We start from the raw sequence: 21171 nt of genomic DNA, 5'->3' as shown, positions 1-21171 counted from the left end.
TGTATTTTTTTTTATTTTACTGAGCCCTCTTTATCCTGTGGAGTATTTAAAAATGAGTTATTTTCCAAGTGTTTAGTTTCTAATTTTTAACTTTGTTACTGTTTTCTGCTCTAGTTTTATTATGGTTATAGAGCACTGATTTTAGTTTTCAATTTGGTAAGGTTTATTTAATGACCTAGGATATGGCCTGTCTTATGAATATTCCATAGACAGTCAAAAAGAATGAATATTCTGGTGTTGAATAGAGTGTCCCATGTAGATGTTGTTAGTTGATGTCTTGTTGAATTCTATATTCTTGCTAATTTTCTATTAATAATTCTAGCAATTGATAAATTTTTGACACTGGCAGTTATATTTGTGCTTTTTCTATTTTCTGATTTTCTTCCCGTTCTGTTTTTGTTTCATTTGTGTTCCAGTTGTGTTTTTTTGTGCATAAATATTTTGTAATGTTCTTTTCTTTCCCCTAGTAAAATTTTTTGCTTTCAAGTATAGTTTTTAAAATTAATGTTTGCATGATACATCTTTTTCAATCCCTTTGTTTGCAATTTACATATATCATTATATTTGAAGTAAATTTGTTGTAGATAATAGATCATGGTTTTTCCCCCTACTCTGCCTTTTTATTCATCTATTTAGACCATGTACTTTCATGTAATTATTTGTGTGTTAGAGCTTAGGTTTGCCATTTTATTACTTGGCTTCTGTTTATTATGCTTTTCATTTTTTTTCTTGCCTTTCTAATAGGTTATGTAAACCTTTTTTAGAATTTCGTTTTTAGTGTTTTTGAAAGTGTCTTTTTGCATGGCTGTTTTTGATGATTGCTCTTGGTATTACATTTTTTACATACCAATTATGGTAGTATAGTTGAGATTTGAACAATATGAGTTTGAACTGCATGGGTCTATTTATATGCAGATATTTTTCCCGATAAATATGGTATAGTACCATAAATGTTATTTTCTTTTTCTTATGATTTTCTTTTTCTTTTTTTAAATTTTATTTTTAGAGGGAGAGAAAGAGTGAAAGCAGGGGAGAGGGGCAGAAGGAGAGAGAGCGAGAAAGAGAATCTTGAGCAAGCCCCATGCTCAGTGCAGAGCCTGACGTGGGGCTCAATCCCATGACCCTGGGATCATGACCTGAGCCAAAATCAAGAGTCAGCTGCTCAGGTGCCGACCTTATGATTTTCTTAATAACTTAATATTTTCTTTTCTCTAGCTTATTATAAGAATACAGTATATAACACACATGACACACAAAATAGACGTTAATTGACTTTTTTTGTTATCAGTAAGTAAGGCTTTCAGTCACCAGTTAAGATTTGGGGAGTTGAGAGTTATATGCAGATTTTCACCTGTGGGGCAGGAATGGAGATTGGCACCCCTAATCCCCGTTGTTCAAGAGTCAACTGTATATTGGCAACAATATTTCACTACCTTGAATGAAGTATAGAAACTACCTGCCTTTAGGGGCCTTTACTTTTCCCCCTTTCAATTGTGTTAATTTTTTTCTCTATGTACATTGGGCAGCATGTCAGATAAAGTTACAGTGTTTTCTTTTAGCCATCAAATATAATATAATCCTAAAGAGAAGCATAGGCTTTTAGATTTTTCCCAGTTTCTCCCACTCTGTTGTTCTTTTTTCTTTTCTATTTTTCCGTATTTCTTCCTGTTACTGTTTCCTTTCTGGTTGGAGAACTTCTTTTAGGTATTCCTTTAGTGATGAACTATTGGTGATAAATTCTCTTAAATTTTCCTTTTTCTGAGAATGTTATTTATCTTTCATTCCTATACAATATTTTCTTTTACTAAAGAATTTTGTGTTGATAGCTGTTTTCTTTTAGCAAGTGGAAAATATTATGTACAACTTCCTTATGGCCTTGTGGTTGCAGATGAGAAATCTATCTTAATTTGAATTGTCACTTTGTATAGGTAAATATTGCTTTCAAGATTTTTTTCCTTTATCTTTTGTTTTCAGTAGTTTGATTATGATGTGTCTCAGGGTGTATTTGTTTGGAACCATTTTCCTTGGGATTCACTTGGATTCTTGAGTCTGTGTTTTCACTTCTTGCCAAATTTGTGAAAATTTTAGCTAGCATTTCCTCAAATATTTTATTATCCCAAAACTATCTTCTCTTTTAGGGACTCCAGGGACAAGACTGTTATATTTTTTTCCATTGTCTCACATGCCTCTGAGGGGCTGGTCATTTTCTTTCTTACAGTTTATTTTCTTTTTGTAATTTCTATTCATCTGTCTTGAAATTCACTGATTCTTTTCTTTATCATCTTCATTCTCCTACTGAGCACATCAAGCCTTTATATTTTTAAGTTACAGAATTTCCATTGGTTCTTGTGTATCTTCTGTTTCTTTGCAAAAATATTCTAATTAAATTTTTTTGAGTTTATTTATTTATTTTGAGAGAGAGGGAGAGAGAGAGAATCTCAGGCAGGCTCTGTGCTGTCATGCAGAGCCAAACGAGGGGCTCGATCTCACAAACCATGAGATCATGACCTGAGCTGAGATCAAAAGTTGGATGCTTAACTGACTGAGCCACTTAGGTGCCCCTTTCTTTTCGTTTTCTTTTTCTTTCTTTGTTTTTGACAGCATTCATAATGGCTCATTGAAATGTTTGTAAGGTGACTACTTCAAAATCCTTGTCAGGTAATTCCAACATCTGAGTCATGTCATTGTTGGCATCTGTTGATTGCTTTTTCTCATTCTCGTTGAGATTTCCCTAGTTCTTTGTATGATGAGTGATTTTAGGTAGTATTCTAGACATTTTGGGGAATATTTTGTGAGACTCTAGATTGTATTCGATCTTCTTTATTGCAAGGAGTCACCTTGGTAGTATACAGGTCCTGGCCTGCTTTTGTGGGTTGTTCTAATGATAATTTAGTTTCTAGAAACTTTGTGTAATTACCTTATTCTGCTTTGTGTGTATCTTATCCAGAGACCTGATTGAAAGCCATGCATGTATTCCACACTGTAGCTGAATTTTAAAACCTTTTGCTCTTTTAATTTTGGTCAGTTTTATATGCAGCTTATCATGGGTATCTGTTATTTCACGATTTAACTGTTCTTTTTCCTAGTTACCTCCTCCTGCTTTCTGTTTGATAGGTGCCACCTGCTATAGCTGGATGGTGTGTTAGTGGAAATCTAGGCTTCCCTCTCACCTGCTGTCACCGTAACAGTGGGGGAAGCTAAACACTGCCTGTTACCATAAGGCTGAAATGGAAGTTCAGTAACACACTCAGCTTCTGCTGTTACCACTACTCCACTACTAAGGGGTAACTGTGTTTTGGAACTTGGCTTTTGGTTGGCAGAGGTAGAACAGGCTTCCCACTGGCTCCCTGCTAGTACCAGGAGGCACATGGAACTCTAGTTCCCTACTTGATTTCCACGGCACTACTGGAGATGGGCTCTGTTTTTTTCCCATTGGGTTTGGCAGGAGTAGAGTTGGCATTGTCAGTAAGGTTTCTGTGCTGCTAGAAACCCTTCTTTTCCTGGTCATTTGGCTAGAGCAAGCAGGTTTTCTTGGCCTGTTTTCATCAGCGACTATTGGCATTTCTGGATTGTAGGATTCTTCAGAACTAAGTCTATATAGTATGAAAGCAAAACTGATGACTGAGAGTAGAAAATAACCTATACATTTGGAAATAATTCCGTACATCTGTGGTCAACAGTTTTTTGACAAAGTTACCAAGATAGATTCAGTGAGGAAAGAATAGTTTCTTCAACAAATGGTGCTTAGACAACTGGATACCCACATGTAGAAGAAATAAGCTGCACCCCTACCTAGGTATATATATACCTACCATACAGAAAAATAAGCTTCAAAAGACTGAAAAGACTACATGTTAAGAGCTAAAACCATTAATCTTTTAGAAGAAAATATATAGGTAATTCTTCATGACCTTGGACCTGGCAAGTAATTCATAGATATAATATCAAAAGAAATAATAAATATGGCTTCACCGAAATTTAAAACTTTGTGTATCCAAGTTTATGATCAAGAAAGTGAAAAGACACCTACACATGGGAAAAAACATTTGTATATTATACATCGAGAAAAGCTCTAGCATCCAGAATATAAAAAGAACTTCTAAAACTCAACAGAAAGGTTTATCAAGCCAGTTTTTAAAATGGGCAAAGAACTTGATTAGACGTTTCTTCAAAGATGTTCAGATGGCCAATAAGCACATGAAAAAAATGCTCAACATCGTTAGATATTATGGAAATGTAGATCAAGACCATATTGAAGTACTACCTCATACCTACTTGGATGGCTTCAATCAAAAGAATAGAAAATAACAAATGTTGGCAAGGATTTAGAGAAATTGGAACCTTCATGCATTGTTAGTGGGAATGTGAAATGCTACAGCTGCTGTGGAAAGGAGTTTGGTGGTACCTCAAAAAGTTAAATAGAATTTCTTTTGTTTAATTTTTTTTAATGTTTATTTATTTTTGAGATAGAGGCAGACAGATCGCGAGTGGGGGAGGGGCAGAGAGAGAGGGAGACATAGAATCTGAAACAGGCTCCAGGCTCTGAGCTGTCAGCACAGAGCCCGATGCAGGGCTGGAACCCACGAATCGTGAGATCATGACCTGAGCCAAAGTTGGACGCTTAACCGACTGAGCCACCCAGGCGCCCCTCACCTTAGTAGCTTTTTAAAATGACTAATGCTTAGGGCGTTTGGGTGGGTCAGTTGGTTAAGCGTCCGACTCATGGTTTTCAGGCTCAGATCACAGTCTCATGGTTTGTGGCTTCAAGCTTTACACTGGGGATTGACAGTGCAGGGCCTGCTTGGGATTCTCTTCTGTCCTTCTCCCTCTGCGCTCCCCTGCTCGCTCACTCTCTCTCTCTTCCTCTCATAAATAAAACCTAAAAAAAAAAAGGTGGGTAATGCTTGATCTCCATCCTGGACCAATTTAATGAGAATGGGAGAGGGGTCGGGGAGGTGAGTTGTATCAGTATAAAAAATATTTATATTATTTAAATAGCAGCCACCATTGTGAGTCACTACTTGAAGCACATACATTCTGCCATTTACGAGTTTTGCAAATAGCTTTTTGACCCAGTCTGGCCAATAAGACACGAAGGATAGCTCTTTGTAAAGTAACCTTACTAAGAAGGTTGTTCTTTTCAACATTGTCATGTATTGGTATGAATTTTGATATTGCTATGACCATCTTGGTAACAGCCTACAAAGACAGTTAATACCAGGAATGCAGATAAGAGAGATGGAAAGAAACCTGGTGATTGATTATATCTTGCATCTGCTTGAATTAGCCAGCTCTGGAGTCTCTTGTACCTCTTTATTTTCTATTATTTGAAAACATACATGTCCTCATTGTTTCGGCTCTGAGTTTTGATTCTAATATGTAGCTGGAAGCTTCCAAACTGCTATAGCTAGTGAGAGGAAAAAATAGTGGTAAGGTATACCACTATTTACTAACATGTTTCTTCTAATATTTGTCTTATATAAATAAAACTGTAGTGAACATAGTGGTATGTATAGCTGTTTCGTCATAGTCCGGGATTTAATTATTTGTCACTAAGGTTAGAATGCCAAAAGTAGTCAATATTGTTACTGCTCTTAGTTAGTGTTTTCAGATTGCTTTCCCAACACATTATATCTATCTGTAATGTTAGCAGCAATAAGTAGTTTTTATCTCACTCATTGGATTTTTTGGATTGTTGTTTGCTCATGGCATGGCATTATAGTTTTCCACTTTTGATTTCTTTTATTACCAAATGTGTTGATTATTTCTTCATGTTTTTATTTATTGGTTACATCTTTCCCCCAAGTTTTCATTTAAATTCTAGTTAGTTAACAAACAGTGTAATACTCATTTCAAGTGTAGAATTTAGTGATTCATCACTTACATACAAATTACATTTCTTTTTTTAGGAAATTACCTAGTCATGCACTTTGTTCTACAACTTAGTAACTGTGGAACTTAGGGAAGTTATGCTTGCTTTTACTAAAACAGCAGGATAATAAATGATGCCTACATGATAGAATTAATGTGAGGTTAAAAGGAGGTATTTTTCTAAAGTTCTCTGAATACTTGCATAATTAAAATATTATTTATCAGTTTGCTACAAATAATTTTCATCATTGTTGGGGCTTTTTGATGGCTTTATTTTACATGCAGAAATACTAGATTTTATTTAGTTAAATGTGTCACTTTCTAGTCCTAATTTAAATGGAAGAATAAAAACAGTAAGACAAGGGGCGCCTGGGTGGCTCAGTCGGTTGAACATCGGACTTCGGCTCAAGTCATGATCTCGTGGTTCGTGGGTTTGAGCCCGTGTCAGGCTCTGTGGTGACAGCTCAGAGCCTAGAGCCTGGAGCCTGCTTCGGATTCTGTGTTTCCGTCTCTCTGCCTCTTCTGTACTCATGCTGTGTCTCTCTCTCTCAAAAATAAACAAACATTTAAAAAATTAGAAAACAGCCAATAGGGCAAATGATAAAGATATATATGTGAGTTAATGTGGCAACAGTATAAAATTATCAAAATCCCATGACACTAGTTTGAAAGCAGAAGCCATTTCAACCAGAGGTTTTCTTTAATGTCATCATATTTTTATATGCTCTTTGAACCTTCTGAACAAAAGTCAAGAGTATTTTGTTTTTGTTTATTTATTTATTTTTTAGTAATCTCTACACCCAATGTGGGGCTCAAACTAATGATCAGGGGATCAAGAGTTACATGCTCTTCCAACTGAGCCTATCAGGGACCCCAAGTCCGACTGTTTTTTAAGTATTATGTAACATGTGAAGTCTTTATTCTCAATCAAGTCATTGGTGTGGGAATAGTTGCCAATTTAATAGAAGAGGATAAAAATTCAGGAGCTCAAAAATGTGAAAGTATATTGCCTATCAGTGTTGATTTCCTTTTCTTTTCTTCTAGAAACATGATCAGGGGCAAGTTTTGTTGGATATAGTCTTCAAGCATCTTGATTTGACTGAGCGCGATTATTTTGGTTTACAGTTGGCTGACGATTCCACAGACAACCCAGTAAGTTTAAGCCGTTCTCTTTTATTTCATTTCAGTTTTTCTCTCTGTTCATAATATAAGGAATTTTTGATTTATAATGTTTACTAATCTGATTAGTGAGTTAAAGTTTTAAGAATTTAATTGGAATGATTAGAGCTAATTCTTCTGCCTTTGTTCCTCATTTTCTTGGTGTTTTAATTAATAAAGTTTTTTCTTGAAGGTTTTCATAATTATAAGTCAGTCTATAAATCTAGTGCCAGTTTATTTATCTCACACAACTCAACTGTAAATCTAATGCATGCTACTTGACTGAGAGAAAATTGGGCATAAAGTTTAAAATATTAATGCAGTATTAAAATATTGAAGTAAGATAAAAATATTTTTGAATGTTAATGTATCTTAGTCTTAATATAAATTAGCCTCCATTAAAGTGAAATTAGTTTTTTGTGGTATTCATGGCAGTCTGTTTCTAACAAATTTCCTTATTTGTTAAATGTAAATTTTCCAAGTAGGAAGATTCAAAGGAGACCCTCCCAAATGAGATAGAGATTAAATTTTAGAGCTCTACAGTTACTTGGACATTAAGTTACTTAGATTGTTACTGATTCTTTAATAGTTCCAATCATGATTCTTCTTGTTGGAAAAAATCACATTATAGAAATAGAAGATAGCATGTGATGAATAACAGAAGTATTGAATTCTATGAAAAGTTATATGCTTATACAGATAGGGTCTTTTACAAAAGAATAATGATACTCATTTGATTAGTACAGGAGAGTGTTTTGAAAGAGACCTTTTATATCTATAGTTTAGAAAAATTTGGAGGCTGGACAAATGGGTCTCTGGTTCAGTGCTTTAGAAATTGGTTTATAAGGGAATGTTAATAGAATGGCTATAGAAAATACAAATAACTCTTACATGAAAAGTACAGTTTCTCTCCATGTCTTACTCTTGTTCTCTCATAGTCAGAATCCTAGATCTCTGAATGAATGGTTAACAGAAAGGAATATGGGGAAGCAGAGGTAACTGTGAGATGTTAAACATTACTTTTTTTTTTTTTTGAAGTTTATTTAATTTTGAGAGACAGCAGCATAGGGACAGAGAATCCCAAGCAGGCTCTGCGCTGAGCATATAGAGCCTGACACGGGGCTTAAACCGCAAGATCATGACCTGAGCTGAAATCAGGAGTTGGATGCTTAACAAAGTGAGCCACCCAGGTGCCTCCTAAATATTACTTTTTCTTGGCATCATTTACTGGTTTTGTATGAAAACCTATGAGAATGAGGTGGATAAAACAAAGCAAGAGCCAGCTAGTGTCAGTGGAAGGAAGTACTTCTGTAATTAACTGAAATAAAAACAAACTTTCCATATAAGTTGATGCTTTCACCAGAGATTGGAGCTTCTACAAGGGCCTAGTTGAGTAGTATTATTTCTTGATAAATGAATGTGAAAATGGAAGTGAGTAGAAATGTCAGTTATGCAGCCTTTCCCAGAAAGATAAATTGTGAGCCAGGCAACACCAAAGGTGTCTGCCACACCCCACTTTGTGTGACATACAGCTAATAAAAGTTAGTTGTCTGGTTATCTTGCTGACAGTTATCGGTCACACTCTCCTGCTGGAAGCCTGTCTTTAGAATGATTAGAAAAATGATAAGACAACAAAGGAGAAAGAGCAGCTACTCAGAATCATTGTCCCTGCCATGAGTATGAAAAATCATCTGCTGTGATAAAAAGTATTCTAGAAGGACTAATACTGAGATCACATATATTACAAGGGATAAAATTCTGTTACCTAGGGGCACCTTCGTGGCTCAGTCAGTTCAGTGTCTGGCTTTTAATTTCGGCTCAGGTTATGATCTCACGGTTTGTAGGATTGAGTCCCTCATTGGGCTCTGCACTGACATTGTAGAGCCTGGTTCAGATTGTCTCTCTCTGTCCCTCTCCTGCTTTCACACACACACACACACACACACACACACACACACACACACACACTCTCTCTCTCTCTCTCTCTCTCTCTCTCTCTCTCAAAATGAATAAACTTAAATTCTGATACATAAGTGTGTGTACAGGAGGACATTTTAGCAGGATGAATATGGGGAAGCAGAGGTATTTAGCTGGGTTGATCTTTTTGTAGTCTCCTAATTTTGCTTATTTTGTCTTACTTTTCTATCTTGAGCTTTCCTTTCCAAATAAGATATATTCCCAGGTCCAAGGGTCTATTTGCTAATGATCTAAAATCATTCTTCCCCCAAATTTGGAATTAGAATTTCAAAAACCCAAAAGAAGCCTTAGAAATTATTTTGTCTAGGGGTGCCTGGGTGGCTCAGTCAGTTAAGCATCTGACTCATGGTTTTGGGTCAGGGCATGATCTTGTGGTTCGTGAGATTGTGCCCCATGTCGGGTTCTGTGTTGACAGAACACCTGCTTGGGATTCTCTCTTTCTCTCTCTTTCTGCCCCTCCCTCTCCCCTACTCTGTCAGTCTGTCTGTCTCTCTCTCTCCAGATAAATAAATAAACTTAAAAAAAAAAAAGAAAAAGAAATTATCTAGCACCCTTATTTTTTCATGAGAAATTATCCTAATCCAAGGAGATAAAGCCTAAGCTATTGCTGGCATTAATGAAACTAGTCTTGGGTGTCAAAACTCCCTATACAGGTCTTTCCCACAGTACTGCACGTTCAGTATTTAAATACTTAGAAGAATCTGTGAAATGACAAAATGAATCCACAGAAAGGCCTGTGAGGCACAAATGTTGTAAGCAGTGTCCTCTTTCTTTCTTTTTTTTTTTTTTTTAATTTTTTTTTCAACATTTATTTATTTTTGGGACAGAGAGAGACAGAGCACGAACGGGGGAGGGGCAGAGAGAGAGGGAGACACAGAATCAGAAACAGGCTCCAGGCTCTGAGCCATCAGCCCAGAGCCTGACGCGGGGCTCGAACTCACAGACCGCGAGATCGTGACCTGGCTGAAGTCGGACGCTTAACCGACTGCGCCACCCAGGCGCCCCCAGTGTCCTCTTTCTGATTGTCAATATGAAAATACATCACATCAATACTTTGAGGGTAACTAATGGACTGACAGAAGGCATACCATTCTGAAAAAGAGAAAAGAGGGTAATGTTTGTGAAACATGTACTGTAGACTTGTTTGTAAACCAAATTCTCAATTTTATAAACAAATCGTTAACATTTTTTTAAATGTAAAACTGAGGCTTACAAAACTTGTTTAATGACATAGATAATTAAGTCACTGATAATGGTTTTGAACTTGCATTTAGACTCCAAATCATAGTGTACTCTACCTACCACAAAACATTGCTTCTCAAGAGATGATGATATATAGATGCACAGGATTTAGAAAAATGAACATGTTGAGAAGAGGATGTATCCAGGCAATAAAATTGCCAACAGCAATCAAAAGGAATTTGGTTATGTTCTAAAAGAATTAATCCTTGTCAATCCTTAGCTGAGATTTTTTATTTAAGTTTTTCTAGTTATATATACTTATATATATGTACATGTATGTGTGTTATATATATATGGATGTGTTGTGTGTGTGTGTGTGTGTGTGTGTGTGTGTGTGTGTAATAGTTTTAGAGGATTTTGGAGCTAATATTCCCTTAGGCACATAGACATTCAAATTAATTTAATTGGACTTAATTGATAAATTATATAGACACCTAATGTTTTATTGTGACATGTACACAACAAATACAGACTCATTTTCTTTAGAATCTTCCTTGGTAAGAGTTCCAGTGCAACAAACAAAATTACTTAAAGAAAAGCTTTGACTTTTCAAAATATCTTCTGCTTTCATTAAAACCTATTTGTTGGGGCGCCTGGGTGGCTCAGTCGGTTAAGCGTCCGACTTCAGCTCAGGTCACGATCTCGCGGTCCGTGAGTTCGAGCCCCGCGTCGGGCTCTGGGCTGATGGCTCAGAGCCTGGAGCCTGTTTCTGATTCTGTGTCTCCCTCTCTCTCTGCCCCTCCCCCGTTCATGCTCTGTCTCTCTCTGTCTCAAAAATAAATAAACGTTTAAAAAAAAATTTAAAAAAAAAAAAAAAAAAAAAAAAAAAAAAAAAAAAAAACCTATTTGTTGTAGGGGCACCTGGGTGGCCCAGTAGCTTGTTAATAAGCCTCTGACATCGCCTCAGGTCATGATCTCATGGTTCAGGGGTTTTGAGCCCCCGTTAGGCTCTGTGCTGACAGCTCAGGGCCTAGAGCCTGCTTCAGATTCTGTCTTCCTCTTTCTCGGCCCCTCCCTGCTCATGCTCTGTCTCTGTCTCTCTCTGTCTTTCAAAAATAAATAAATAAACATCAAAAAAAAAAAAAAACCAAAAAACCACACCTATTTGTCATAGCTCTAGCTCTTAGCATAATGTATGGTTTAATAGTAGTAGTCAGTGAATGTTTATTGAGTGAGCAAAATAATGAGTAATGTGGTAATAATTCATTATGCATAATTTCTTTAATTTTATAAGTACTTAAAGGTGGCTCTTCCTTATTGGCCTTTATCAGTATGATATTCATCAGAACCCTCTGATTATATTATACATGTACACTTACTTTTGTTTTTTGCTCTGTTTTGTCCCTAAAGTGAATTACAATACCCTTTAGTGGGACAAAGAGTATATTAGCGGTTACTGTTGACTTGTTCTATTTTTGCTTTCATCCTTCTGATACTTCGTGTTGTGGTTATATTTTACTGTTTTAGTACTATTTCCTTATTCCCTTACATTGTGGCTTTCAGACCTAACTTACATCAGAATCACCTGGATGCTGCTTAAAATACAGATTTCTGGGCCCTATGTGTAGAGTTTCTGATTCAGAAACTGGTGTGGAGCTCAGTAATTTGCAATGCAAACAAGTTCCCCTGTAAAAGTGCTGCTAGTCGATGGAGCCATGTTTTGAAAATCACTGCTCTAACACAGTAGGCTAACTAAGACTACTGAAGTAAAAAAAATAATGCACATGGAATAAACTTGGTCTGTTTTTTGGAGATTCTTTTTACATGCTCAGAATTCTTAAATTTTATTTCATCAGGTTTGAGAAACTACAGGAAAAGCCACATAGAGGATGACTCTTCTGTCAACAAGCCACATTTTAGTACTTGTTTTTATTTCATATATCTTAGTATATCTGTCATATTCATCTGTTTTACTGTTACATCTTAACCAGGCTTTTACTGTCTGTTGCATAAATCTCTTTGGTAGTCTGCTGAATGTTAGGTTTTTGGTTTTGGTCTCTTTTAATCCTGTTCCATTTTGGGAGGGAATGACAGGCAGATTTAGGGTGCAGAAAAATGTTTCAGAGAGAATCCGTGTCATGTGTAAAGTTCCAGAATGAAGAATGAGGAAGGTTGTATTGAGGAACTGAAAGAAAATTTTAATAATGAGTGGAATACAGAGCAAGAGGAGAATGTGGGTGTAAAATGAAGTTTGGGTAGGAGCACCTGAGTGGCTCAGTTGGTTAAGCATCTGACTCTTGATTTCGGCCCAGGTCATGATTTTACGGTGGTGAGATTGAACCCTGCATGGGGCTCCACGCTGGACATGGAGCCTGCTTAAGATTCTCTCCCTCTCCCTTTGCTCCCCTCCTCAAAACAAAAAAACCAAAAAAAATTTTGCCTAGTATGGCAGATTATGGAATACCTTTTAATCTGTAAGATTATATTCACCTAAGGATTTTTTTTATGCAAGTTACATGAGACTTGTACTTTAGATATACCACTTTGGTTACAGTGTGGCCAGTGGCAAATAGAGCTGCAAGCTAGAGACTGTTGGGAGATTGGAGCCTCCTGGCGTCACAGAGCGGGGGAGGGGCTCCTGAGTGGCTCAGTTGGTTGAATGTCCAATTCTTCTTGATTTCGGCTCAGGTCATGATCTCATGGCTCGTGAGATTGAACCCCAGGTGGGGCTCTGTGCTGACAGCCTGGAGTGTGCTTGGGATTCTCTCTCCCTCTCTCTCTGTCCCTCCCCTGCACACGCTATCTTTCTTTCTCTCTCTCTCTCTCTCTCTCTCTCTCTCTCTCTCTCTCTCTCTCTCTCTCTCTCCCCCCCCTTTCAAAATAACTAAACATTAAAAAAAAAAGGTACTGATAGCTTTGTTACTCAGTTTCAAGTAGCTATCCTACTTCTGATTCCCTCTCCAAATCTCGTTTCATTTCATTTTTCATTTTCATTTCATTTTTTTTTGTGTGTCATTTTTCCATGGGTTGCCTCAAAGGTGAGCTTATACACATCTTAAAATCATATATTTATGTTCTTTAAAAATATTTAAGCATCCTATTTTAAAAAGCAGTGTTTCTGTAGCAAGATGGCAAACTGAGTGCACATTTCTAGCATGTATTAATTTTTTTTTTTTAATGTGTATACATATTTGAGAGAGATAGAGACAGAGTGTGAGCTGGGGAGGGGCAGAGAGAGGGGGAGACGCAGAATCCAAAGCAGGCTCCAGGCTCTGAGCTGTCAGCACAGAGCCTGACGTGGGGCTCAAACTGACGAACTGGAGATCATGACCTGAGCCGAAGTCAGGCGCCTAACCGACTCTAACATATATTAAACACTGTTCACTAAGTATTTTAATCTTACCAAATTTAATCCTAACAATGTACCTGGATACTACTATTCCCACTTAACATATGAAAAAATGAAGGTACGGAGAAGTGAAGTAACTTGCCCAAGATCACAAAGTTCATGACTGTAAGTAGTTTCAGAGGAATGCCTAATTCAGTGATGAGCAAGGTGTGGTGGGGGAGTGGGGTGGGGAGGCTGTGGAGACTTTGGGGGACTGTTGGAAGGAGGTACACTGCTGTAGAAGCAGCCAAGTGGGTCAGCTCATTCCCTCCCCACAGGCCATGTGGTAAGTAATTAGTACTGCTTACTCCTAACTTTACCATTAAGTGTGAGTACTTGAAGGAAGAGAGGCAAGTCAGTGTCCCAGAGGGCTGGTGACACCCGGTAAAATGAAAAAAAATCACCCTTGCCCAGGAGACTCGGTAGCTATGATACCCTACTGGCAGCACACTCTCCCACATTGATGTAAGTGGAATATTAGAGTCCTTTCCTATCATTGCTGTTTCTTCCTTTAAGTCTGTTAATACTTGCATTATGTGTTTATATGCTCTTATGTTAGATGCATAAATATTTACAAATTTTATATCTTCTGGTTGGATTGACTCATTTGTTATTACATTATAACTTTGTCTCTTACTGTAGTCTTTGTGTTAAGGTCTGTTTTGTCTTTTTCTTTTTTAATTTATTTATTTGGAGAGAGAGAGAGAGAGAGAGCGAGAGAGCACATGAGCGTGTGAGCAGGGGAGGGACAGAGAGAGAGGGAGAGAGAATCCCAGGTAGGCTCTGCACATATAGTGCAGACACAGGGTTGGGTCCCCCAACTGTGAGATGATGACCTGAGCTGAAATCAAGAGTCAGACACTTAACCGACTGAGCCAGCCAGGTGCCCCTATTTTGTCTTACATAAAAAGCTACCCAGCTTTCTTTAGGTTTCCACTTGCGTGGAATACCTTTTTTCCATCCCTTCACTTTCGGTCTGCATGTATCCTTACATATGAAGCAAGTCTCTTATAGGTAGTATATAGATGGGTCTTATTTTCTTTGTTGGCAGTTTGAAAGATTTTTTATGGTGGTATGCTTAGATTTTTTTCCCTTTATCTTCTGTGTATCCACTGTAGGTTTTTGCTTTGTAGTTACCATGAAGCTTACATAAAACAACTTACAACTGCCTATAACAACTTAAGTTGACAACAACTTAAGTTTGAACACATCCTAAACCTCTACATTTTTACCCCCACCCCCATTTTATCTTTTTAATGTCATAATTTACATCTTTTTACCTTGTGTATCCATTAAATTATTGTGGTTATAGTTATTACTGTTAGTTTTATCTTTTAACCTTCATACTAGCTTTATACATGATTAACCTAGCACCTTTACAACACTTAGATTATTCTGAATTTTACTATATATTTACTTTTACCAGTGAAATGTATAGTTTCATGTCTTTCTGTTACTAATTTGCACCTTTTCATTTCAGTTTAAAGAAGTACCTTTAACATTTATTTTAAGGCTTGTCCAGTGGTGATGAACTGCTTTAGCTTTGGCTTGTCTGGAAAACTCTTGAATGCTCCTTCAGTTGTGAAGGTCAGTTCTGCCATATAGAGTGTTCTTGGTTGGCAGGTTTTTGGTTTCTTTCAGCGCTTTGAATATGTCATGCCATGGTCTTCTGGCCTGCAACGTTTCTGCTGAAAAATCTGATGACAATCTTATGGGAGTTCCCTTGTATGTAAGAAGTTGTTTTCTTCTTGCTGCCTTTAAGATGGTCTCCTTGTCTTCTAATTTTGACACTTTAATTATAATGTGTCTTACAGTGGGTCTCTTTGGGTTCCTTTTATTTGGAACTCTGAGATTCTTAGATCTGGATATCAGTTTCCTTCCCCATGTTAGGAGAGCTTTCAACCTTTATTTCTTGAAATAAGTTTTCTGCCCCTTTCTGTCTCTTCTACTCCTGGGAGCCCTATGCTGTGAATATTGATCTGCTTGATCTTGTCCTTGAGTCTCTTAGGCTATCTTTACTTATTTTCATTGTTTTTTCTTTTTGCTGCTTGGGTTAGTTCTACTATCTTATCTTTGAGTTCACTCACCTTTCCTCTCCTTCATCTAGTCTGCTGTTAAACCCCTCTAATGTATGTTTCAGTTAGCTACTGTGTTCTTCATTCAGTCCTGTGACTTCTTTTTGATACTCTCTTATATTTTCTATCTCTGTTGAAATTCTCACAGTGTTCATCAGTTCTTCTGAGCTCAGTGAGCATCTTTATGACTAATATTTTGAATTCTTTATTAGGTAAATCACTTATATTCATTTCATTAAGGTCTTTTTCTGATATTTTCTCTTGTTCTTTTATTTGGAACATATTCCTCTTTTCTCTCATTTTGCTTTACTTACTGTATTGGTTTCTATGCATTAGATTAAACAGCCACCTCTCCTAGTCGTGAAGGAATGGCCTTGTGTTGAACCTTATCATTCACCCTTGCCCTCCGTAGCTCTTGGTTATCCCTGGAACCTTTCAGGATTTCCCAAGTAGCTAATTTATTTTTAGTGGCTCCCAGTACTTAAAGATGTGCCAAGACCTGCCGGTGCCTCAAAGGGGAGGATCTTGGTCAGCATCTAGATTCAGGGCAACTGGAAGCCAGACCCTCAGACAGCAGTTTTTAAAGTATGCAAATATACATCTTTTAGGGGAATACTGGGAGATGGGCATTTCTGTCTGCCCCCTGCATGCTGAACCCTGGGGTGATAATTAGGTAAGAACTGTAAATTCTTCGTTTGCTGCTGTCCCCTTGAACCTGTGAACATAAGCCCTGCTTGCCATTAGAGTCAAACCATCAAAGGGTGTGTCCTCTGGACAGCAGACACAAAATCCAGGGCACCAGACACAACCTCCTTTCTCAGAGACACCAACAACCTGGGTGGACAAGGAGAGTACAAAGATGACACCCACCAGCCTCCTTCCCGGAGAGTGCCTAAGTAAATGCTGATATGTGTGCCAAACTGGAAGCCTGCCCCTCAGGCCAGATCTTTTACACAAGCAAATAGGCCTCTTTCACCTAAAGACTAGGGTGTGTTTCATTCTTGTGTCTCTGCATTCTGCCCTGGAGAATGGTGGCCAGCCAAGCATGGTTTCTTCATTTGTTATTAGTCCCTTTGGACCCATGACACAAGCCATGCTGGGCAACAGAACCAGACGATCAAGGGATATTCCCTGGACGGCAGACATAAAAACTAGAGCACCAGACATATGTACAAGCTCTCCTCTGGGAGGCACTGGTGCTTGGAGCATAGCAGAGGGAGTACTTGGAGATAGTACCTGCCCTCTGAGGTCTCTTGAGAGGATTACAGTTGAGTCTTAGATGAGCATTTAATTGGAAGCCTGCTACTCTGGCCACAGCTATAAGAGAAGCATATAGGCCTCCTTGACAGAAAGACTAAGTGCCTCAGTCTGTTGCCTTTTTGCTGTGCCCTGCGGGGAGTAGCTGGTTTAGAACCCTTTCTCCGTTTGTTAGAAGAGTCCCGTGGGACCTGCAGACTTCAGCCCCGTTGGTCACCAGAGCTGAACAATCTAGAGGTGTCTCCTAGGCAGCAGTTGAAAAAATCAGGGTGCCAAACAAGGAATATATAAGCTTCTTTCCAAGAGATACCAGTGACCTGGAGTGAGGCAGAGGGAGCGTACAAAGATGGTGCCTGCTGGCCTCCGTATCTGGAGAGTGTTTCACTAGGGCCCCCTCGACGTATGTTAAATTAGGTGTCTTCCCCTTAGGCCCATGCTTTAAGATAAGCAAGTAAGTCTGTCTCTCACATAAAGTCTGGGCACTTTTCAGTTGGCTCTGCTCTGCCCTGGGTTGGGTGAGTTTGCACTAACTTAAGAACTGTTTCTCAGTTTACTCTAGTCTTGGGAGTCTTGTGGTCACAGGCTCTAGTTGACTTTCAAAGCTAGGGATTTTGGGGTCTCTTCTGTCAGGTGCAGGTTTTAAAGGTCGAGGCACCAGATGTGCAGTTCAAACTCTTTGCTCTTCAGGGAGAGGCTCGGGGTTGTGAGTTCCCTCCTGAGTGGGTTACCACGCTGGGGTTGGGTTTTATGGTGAGATTATGTCTTGTCTTGTCTTTCCCACCTTGTGCGTTTTTTCTCCTTCACTCGATGAGAGGAAGTCATTCATCTAGTTCTGGGGTTTTTTCCAGAGGAAATAGTTCTGTATGTAGCTTTTAGATTTAGTGTGTCCATGGGGGTAGGTGAGTTTAGTAGGATTCACCTAGGTTGCCATCTTGAACCAGAACTTCCTTATTAGCTATTAACACTTGGTAGGTATTAATCATTTCTAGTAAGATACCACATTTTAAATTCATATATATTGCATTTTAAACAATGAAGACTCTTATCTCAGATATAGCATAGTAATTCAATTGGTGTAATGATTTTGGGCATAGATTATGGTGTATGACTAAAAATAGTGATATACTGTCAGTGCCCATTTATGCAGGAAAATTAGAGAGCTTACAATACTTGTTTTCAGGACATAATGCCAAAAGGTACTGTAAGCAATTCCACTCCCAGTATTTACCCAAACATGAAAACATGTCCACACACAAAAGTTACTACTCAGCTGTTCATAGTAGCATTATTCATAATAGATAGGGGAAGCACTCATGTCCACCCCCTGATGAACAAATAAACCAAGTTGTATATCCATACAATAGAATATAATTTATCAAAGGAATGACATACCACTTCACACCTAGTAGGATGGGTGTAATTAAAAAGACAATAGCAAGTACTGATGAGGATACAAAAAAATTGGAACGCTTTTTTTTTTACATAGATGGTAGAAATGTAATATGGAAAAAAATTTGGTAATTCCTTAAAAAGTTAAATACAGAGTTATCATATGACCAAACAATACCAATCTTAGACACACCTTTGAGAGAACTGAGTCACATGTTCACAGAAAACTTTTACACAGATGTTAATAGTATTGTTATTCATGAGAGCCAAAAGATAAAAACAACCTAAATGTTAGCTATAAAATAGAATGTGGTACTGTTAAATGCCACAACATGGATTAACCTCGAAAACATTATACTAAGTGAAAGAAGCTAGGCACAAACAACCATCTGTTGTATGATTGCATTCGTATGAAATATCCAAAATTGTAAAATCCATAGTAATCATAAGTAGAATAACAGTTGCCAGGGGGCCACTGAAATGGACTATTACTAGGTATGGGATTTCTTTTTGGGGTGATGCAAGTATTCTGACATTATTTAGTATTGATAGTTACATAACATAGTGAATATACTCAAGTACATTGAAGCATACACTTTAAAATGGTGAATTTTATATTGTGTAAAATATATCTCCGTAAATAATGCTATATAAAATAATGCTGGGTCTGTGGTCATTTACATTTTATATTTTGATAACTATTTCCAAATTGTCCTACATTGAGATGGCATAATTTTTATTCTCACGAGCTATGCATATGTGCCTGTTTTCCACATTCTTGCCATTGTGGTACAGCATTAAAAGTTTTAATCTTTGCCAATGTGTTATTGATGAAAAATGAAAAGCTGATATAAATGACTTTTATATTTCTCTAATTATGATCGAGATTGAATATCTTTTCGTAACTTAAATGTCATTTAAATTTCCTGTGAATTTCTATTCTTACCCATTACCCATATTTCTATTAGTGTTGGTCTTTTTCTTACTGATTTGTAGAACTTTTTTATATGTTGTCTCTTTTCCCACTTTGTTTTTCTTTTGACTTATGACGTATTTTTACTAGGAACACTGTCCAGAAGTGCTCATTATATAATTGTTCCCTTTTCATGGCTTAAGCCAAGAATTGAAGTCCTGTCTCATTGACATCATTGATGAGGTCTGTTAAATTTTCCAGTATTTAGAGATGCCCAAGTGGCTCAGTAGGTTGAGTGTCCAACTCTTGATTTCGACTCAGGTCATAATCCGAGGGCCGTGGGATTGAGCCCCTCATCAGGCTCCATGCTGAATGTGGAGCTGCTTTGGATTCTCCCTCTTCCTCTCCCCTTTTCACCCACTCACTTGTGCATGCTCTCTCTCTCTCTGTGTCTCTGAAATTAAAAAAATTTTTTCCCAGTATGTATTATTGTACTCCTCAGCTTTGTCAGCTGAATGTATCTATTTGTGTATGTAAATGTGTTTGTATCTCTGATACTATTTTAGAATATTTTAAAGGAGAACTGAATGTGGAAGGCAGGCTTTGAATAGATAACCTGAGCCCAAATTTTGACTTTAGACAAGCATTAAAATGAATGTAAGTTATGACTTTTTCTAAAAAATATGTAGAATGAAATCACTAGAAGATAGATGGGATGGAAAATGGATAAATGGGTAGATCTGCAGGGGAAGCAAATGTGTTACCTAGGGGTGAAAAACAGCTGATTGCTGGCGCAGAAACAACCCCCCCCTCCCAAACCCCACAGACACACCCTGTGTCAACCGTTGAGCCACTCAGCAGATTTATTAAGTCCTTTTCTACATTTTTTAAAATACATATATGCCAAGCCCTGTGCCTAGGTGCTGACTGTTCAGCTTTGAATGAATCAGATTTTATCCCTTACCTCATGGAGTTCATAATCTAATGAAGGAACTAGGCAATAAAAAGGCAAAGCAAACATTACAATTAAGAAAATGTGAAGGAAAATAATATTCCTTGCCTATTTACAGAAGATAACTAAGGACATAGAATATTTGTGACATACTTCATATATATATAAATTATATATATGTATATGTATGTAAATATATTTATATATATTTTTTCATGTGTGTGTGTGTGTGTGTGTGTGTGTATATATATATATATATATGAAAGAGTACAAGCAGGGGAGAGGGGCAGAGGTAGAGAGAGAGAATCTTAAGCAGGCTCCACGCTTACCACAGACCCCAATGTGAGGCTCGATCCCATTACCCTGGGACCATGACCTGAGCCAAAATCAAGAGTCAGATGCTCAACCTACCGAGCCACCTAGGCACCCCTTCATGACATACTTTTGTTAGGGTGATCAATGAAGGCCTTTCTGAGGAGGTAGTGTTTAAGCTGAGACTTAACAGGTAATGGAAGGAGTAAGATATGGGAAAGTTAGAGAAGGACATGATGTGCATAAGGGAGCTTCTAATCAAAGACCCTAAGATAGCATCTGTGAGAAACAGACAGGAAGCCATGATGGCTGGAGCTTAGTAAACTGAGGTAAGAAGTGATCATGCAAGCCCTAGTAAGGACTTTGAACTTTGCATGAGAAAATGCCAAGAGCTATTAAGGAAGAAGTGACATATTTCAAAAGCCTACACTTGCTTCCAGATGGAGAATGAAGAACTTGTAAGAAAAGAAGCAGAGATAACAATTACGAGGCTATGGCCAGAGCTATCCCAGATATAAGATGGTGGCAGAATGGATGGAGAAGAACTGTTAAATTCTAGGTATAGGAAGAAGGTAGAATCAACTGGATTTGATGTGTTGGATGTTGTGGATTGTGGAAGGGGAAGGTTTACGAATTAATGTCAGCTATTTGTTATTAAAATCTCTATGTGTTCTGCATGGAATCAAGTATGGGTGGT

At 37.7% G+C, this 21171-nt stretch overlaps 1 protein-coding gene across 14 annotated transcripts in view; it reads left to right on the top strand.

Annotated features, from left to right (window-relative positions):
- The window catches only part of PTPN4 (protein tyrosine phosphatase non-receptor type 4), a 226082-nt gene that overhangs the window by 84931 nt on the left and 119980 nt on the right, over positions 1-21171 (top strand). For 12 of the 14 annotated variants that reach the window (XM_045033652.1, XM_011285247.4, XM_045033660.1 and 9 more), the window contains one exon: positions 6916-7023. In XM_045033652.1, the coding sequence (XP_044889587.1) occupies positions 6916-7023 (108 nt within the window). Of the gene's footprint in view, positions 1-6915; positions 7024-15088; positions 15164-21171 lie in introns of those variants that run through there. The other 2 variants (XM_045033663.1, XM_045033662.1) reach the window with 1 other exon arrangement.

Source organism: Felis catus, chromosome C1, assembly GCF_018350175.1.
Source record: "Felis catus isolate Fca126 chromosome C1, F.catus_Fca126_mat1.0, whole genome shotgun sequence".
In the NCBI taxonomy this organism is placed as follows: Eukaryota; Metazoa; Chordata; class Mammalia; order Carnivora; family Felidae; genus Felis; species Felis catus.
Note: the sequence above shows the minus strand (reverse complement) of the source record. Positions and strands in the feature narration are given on the sequence as shown.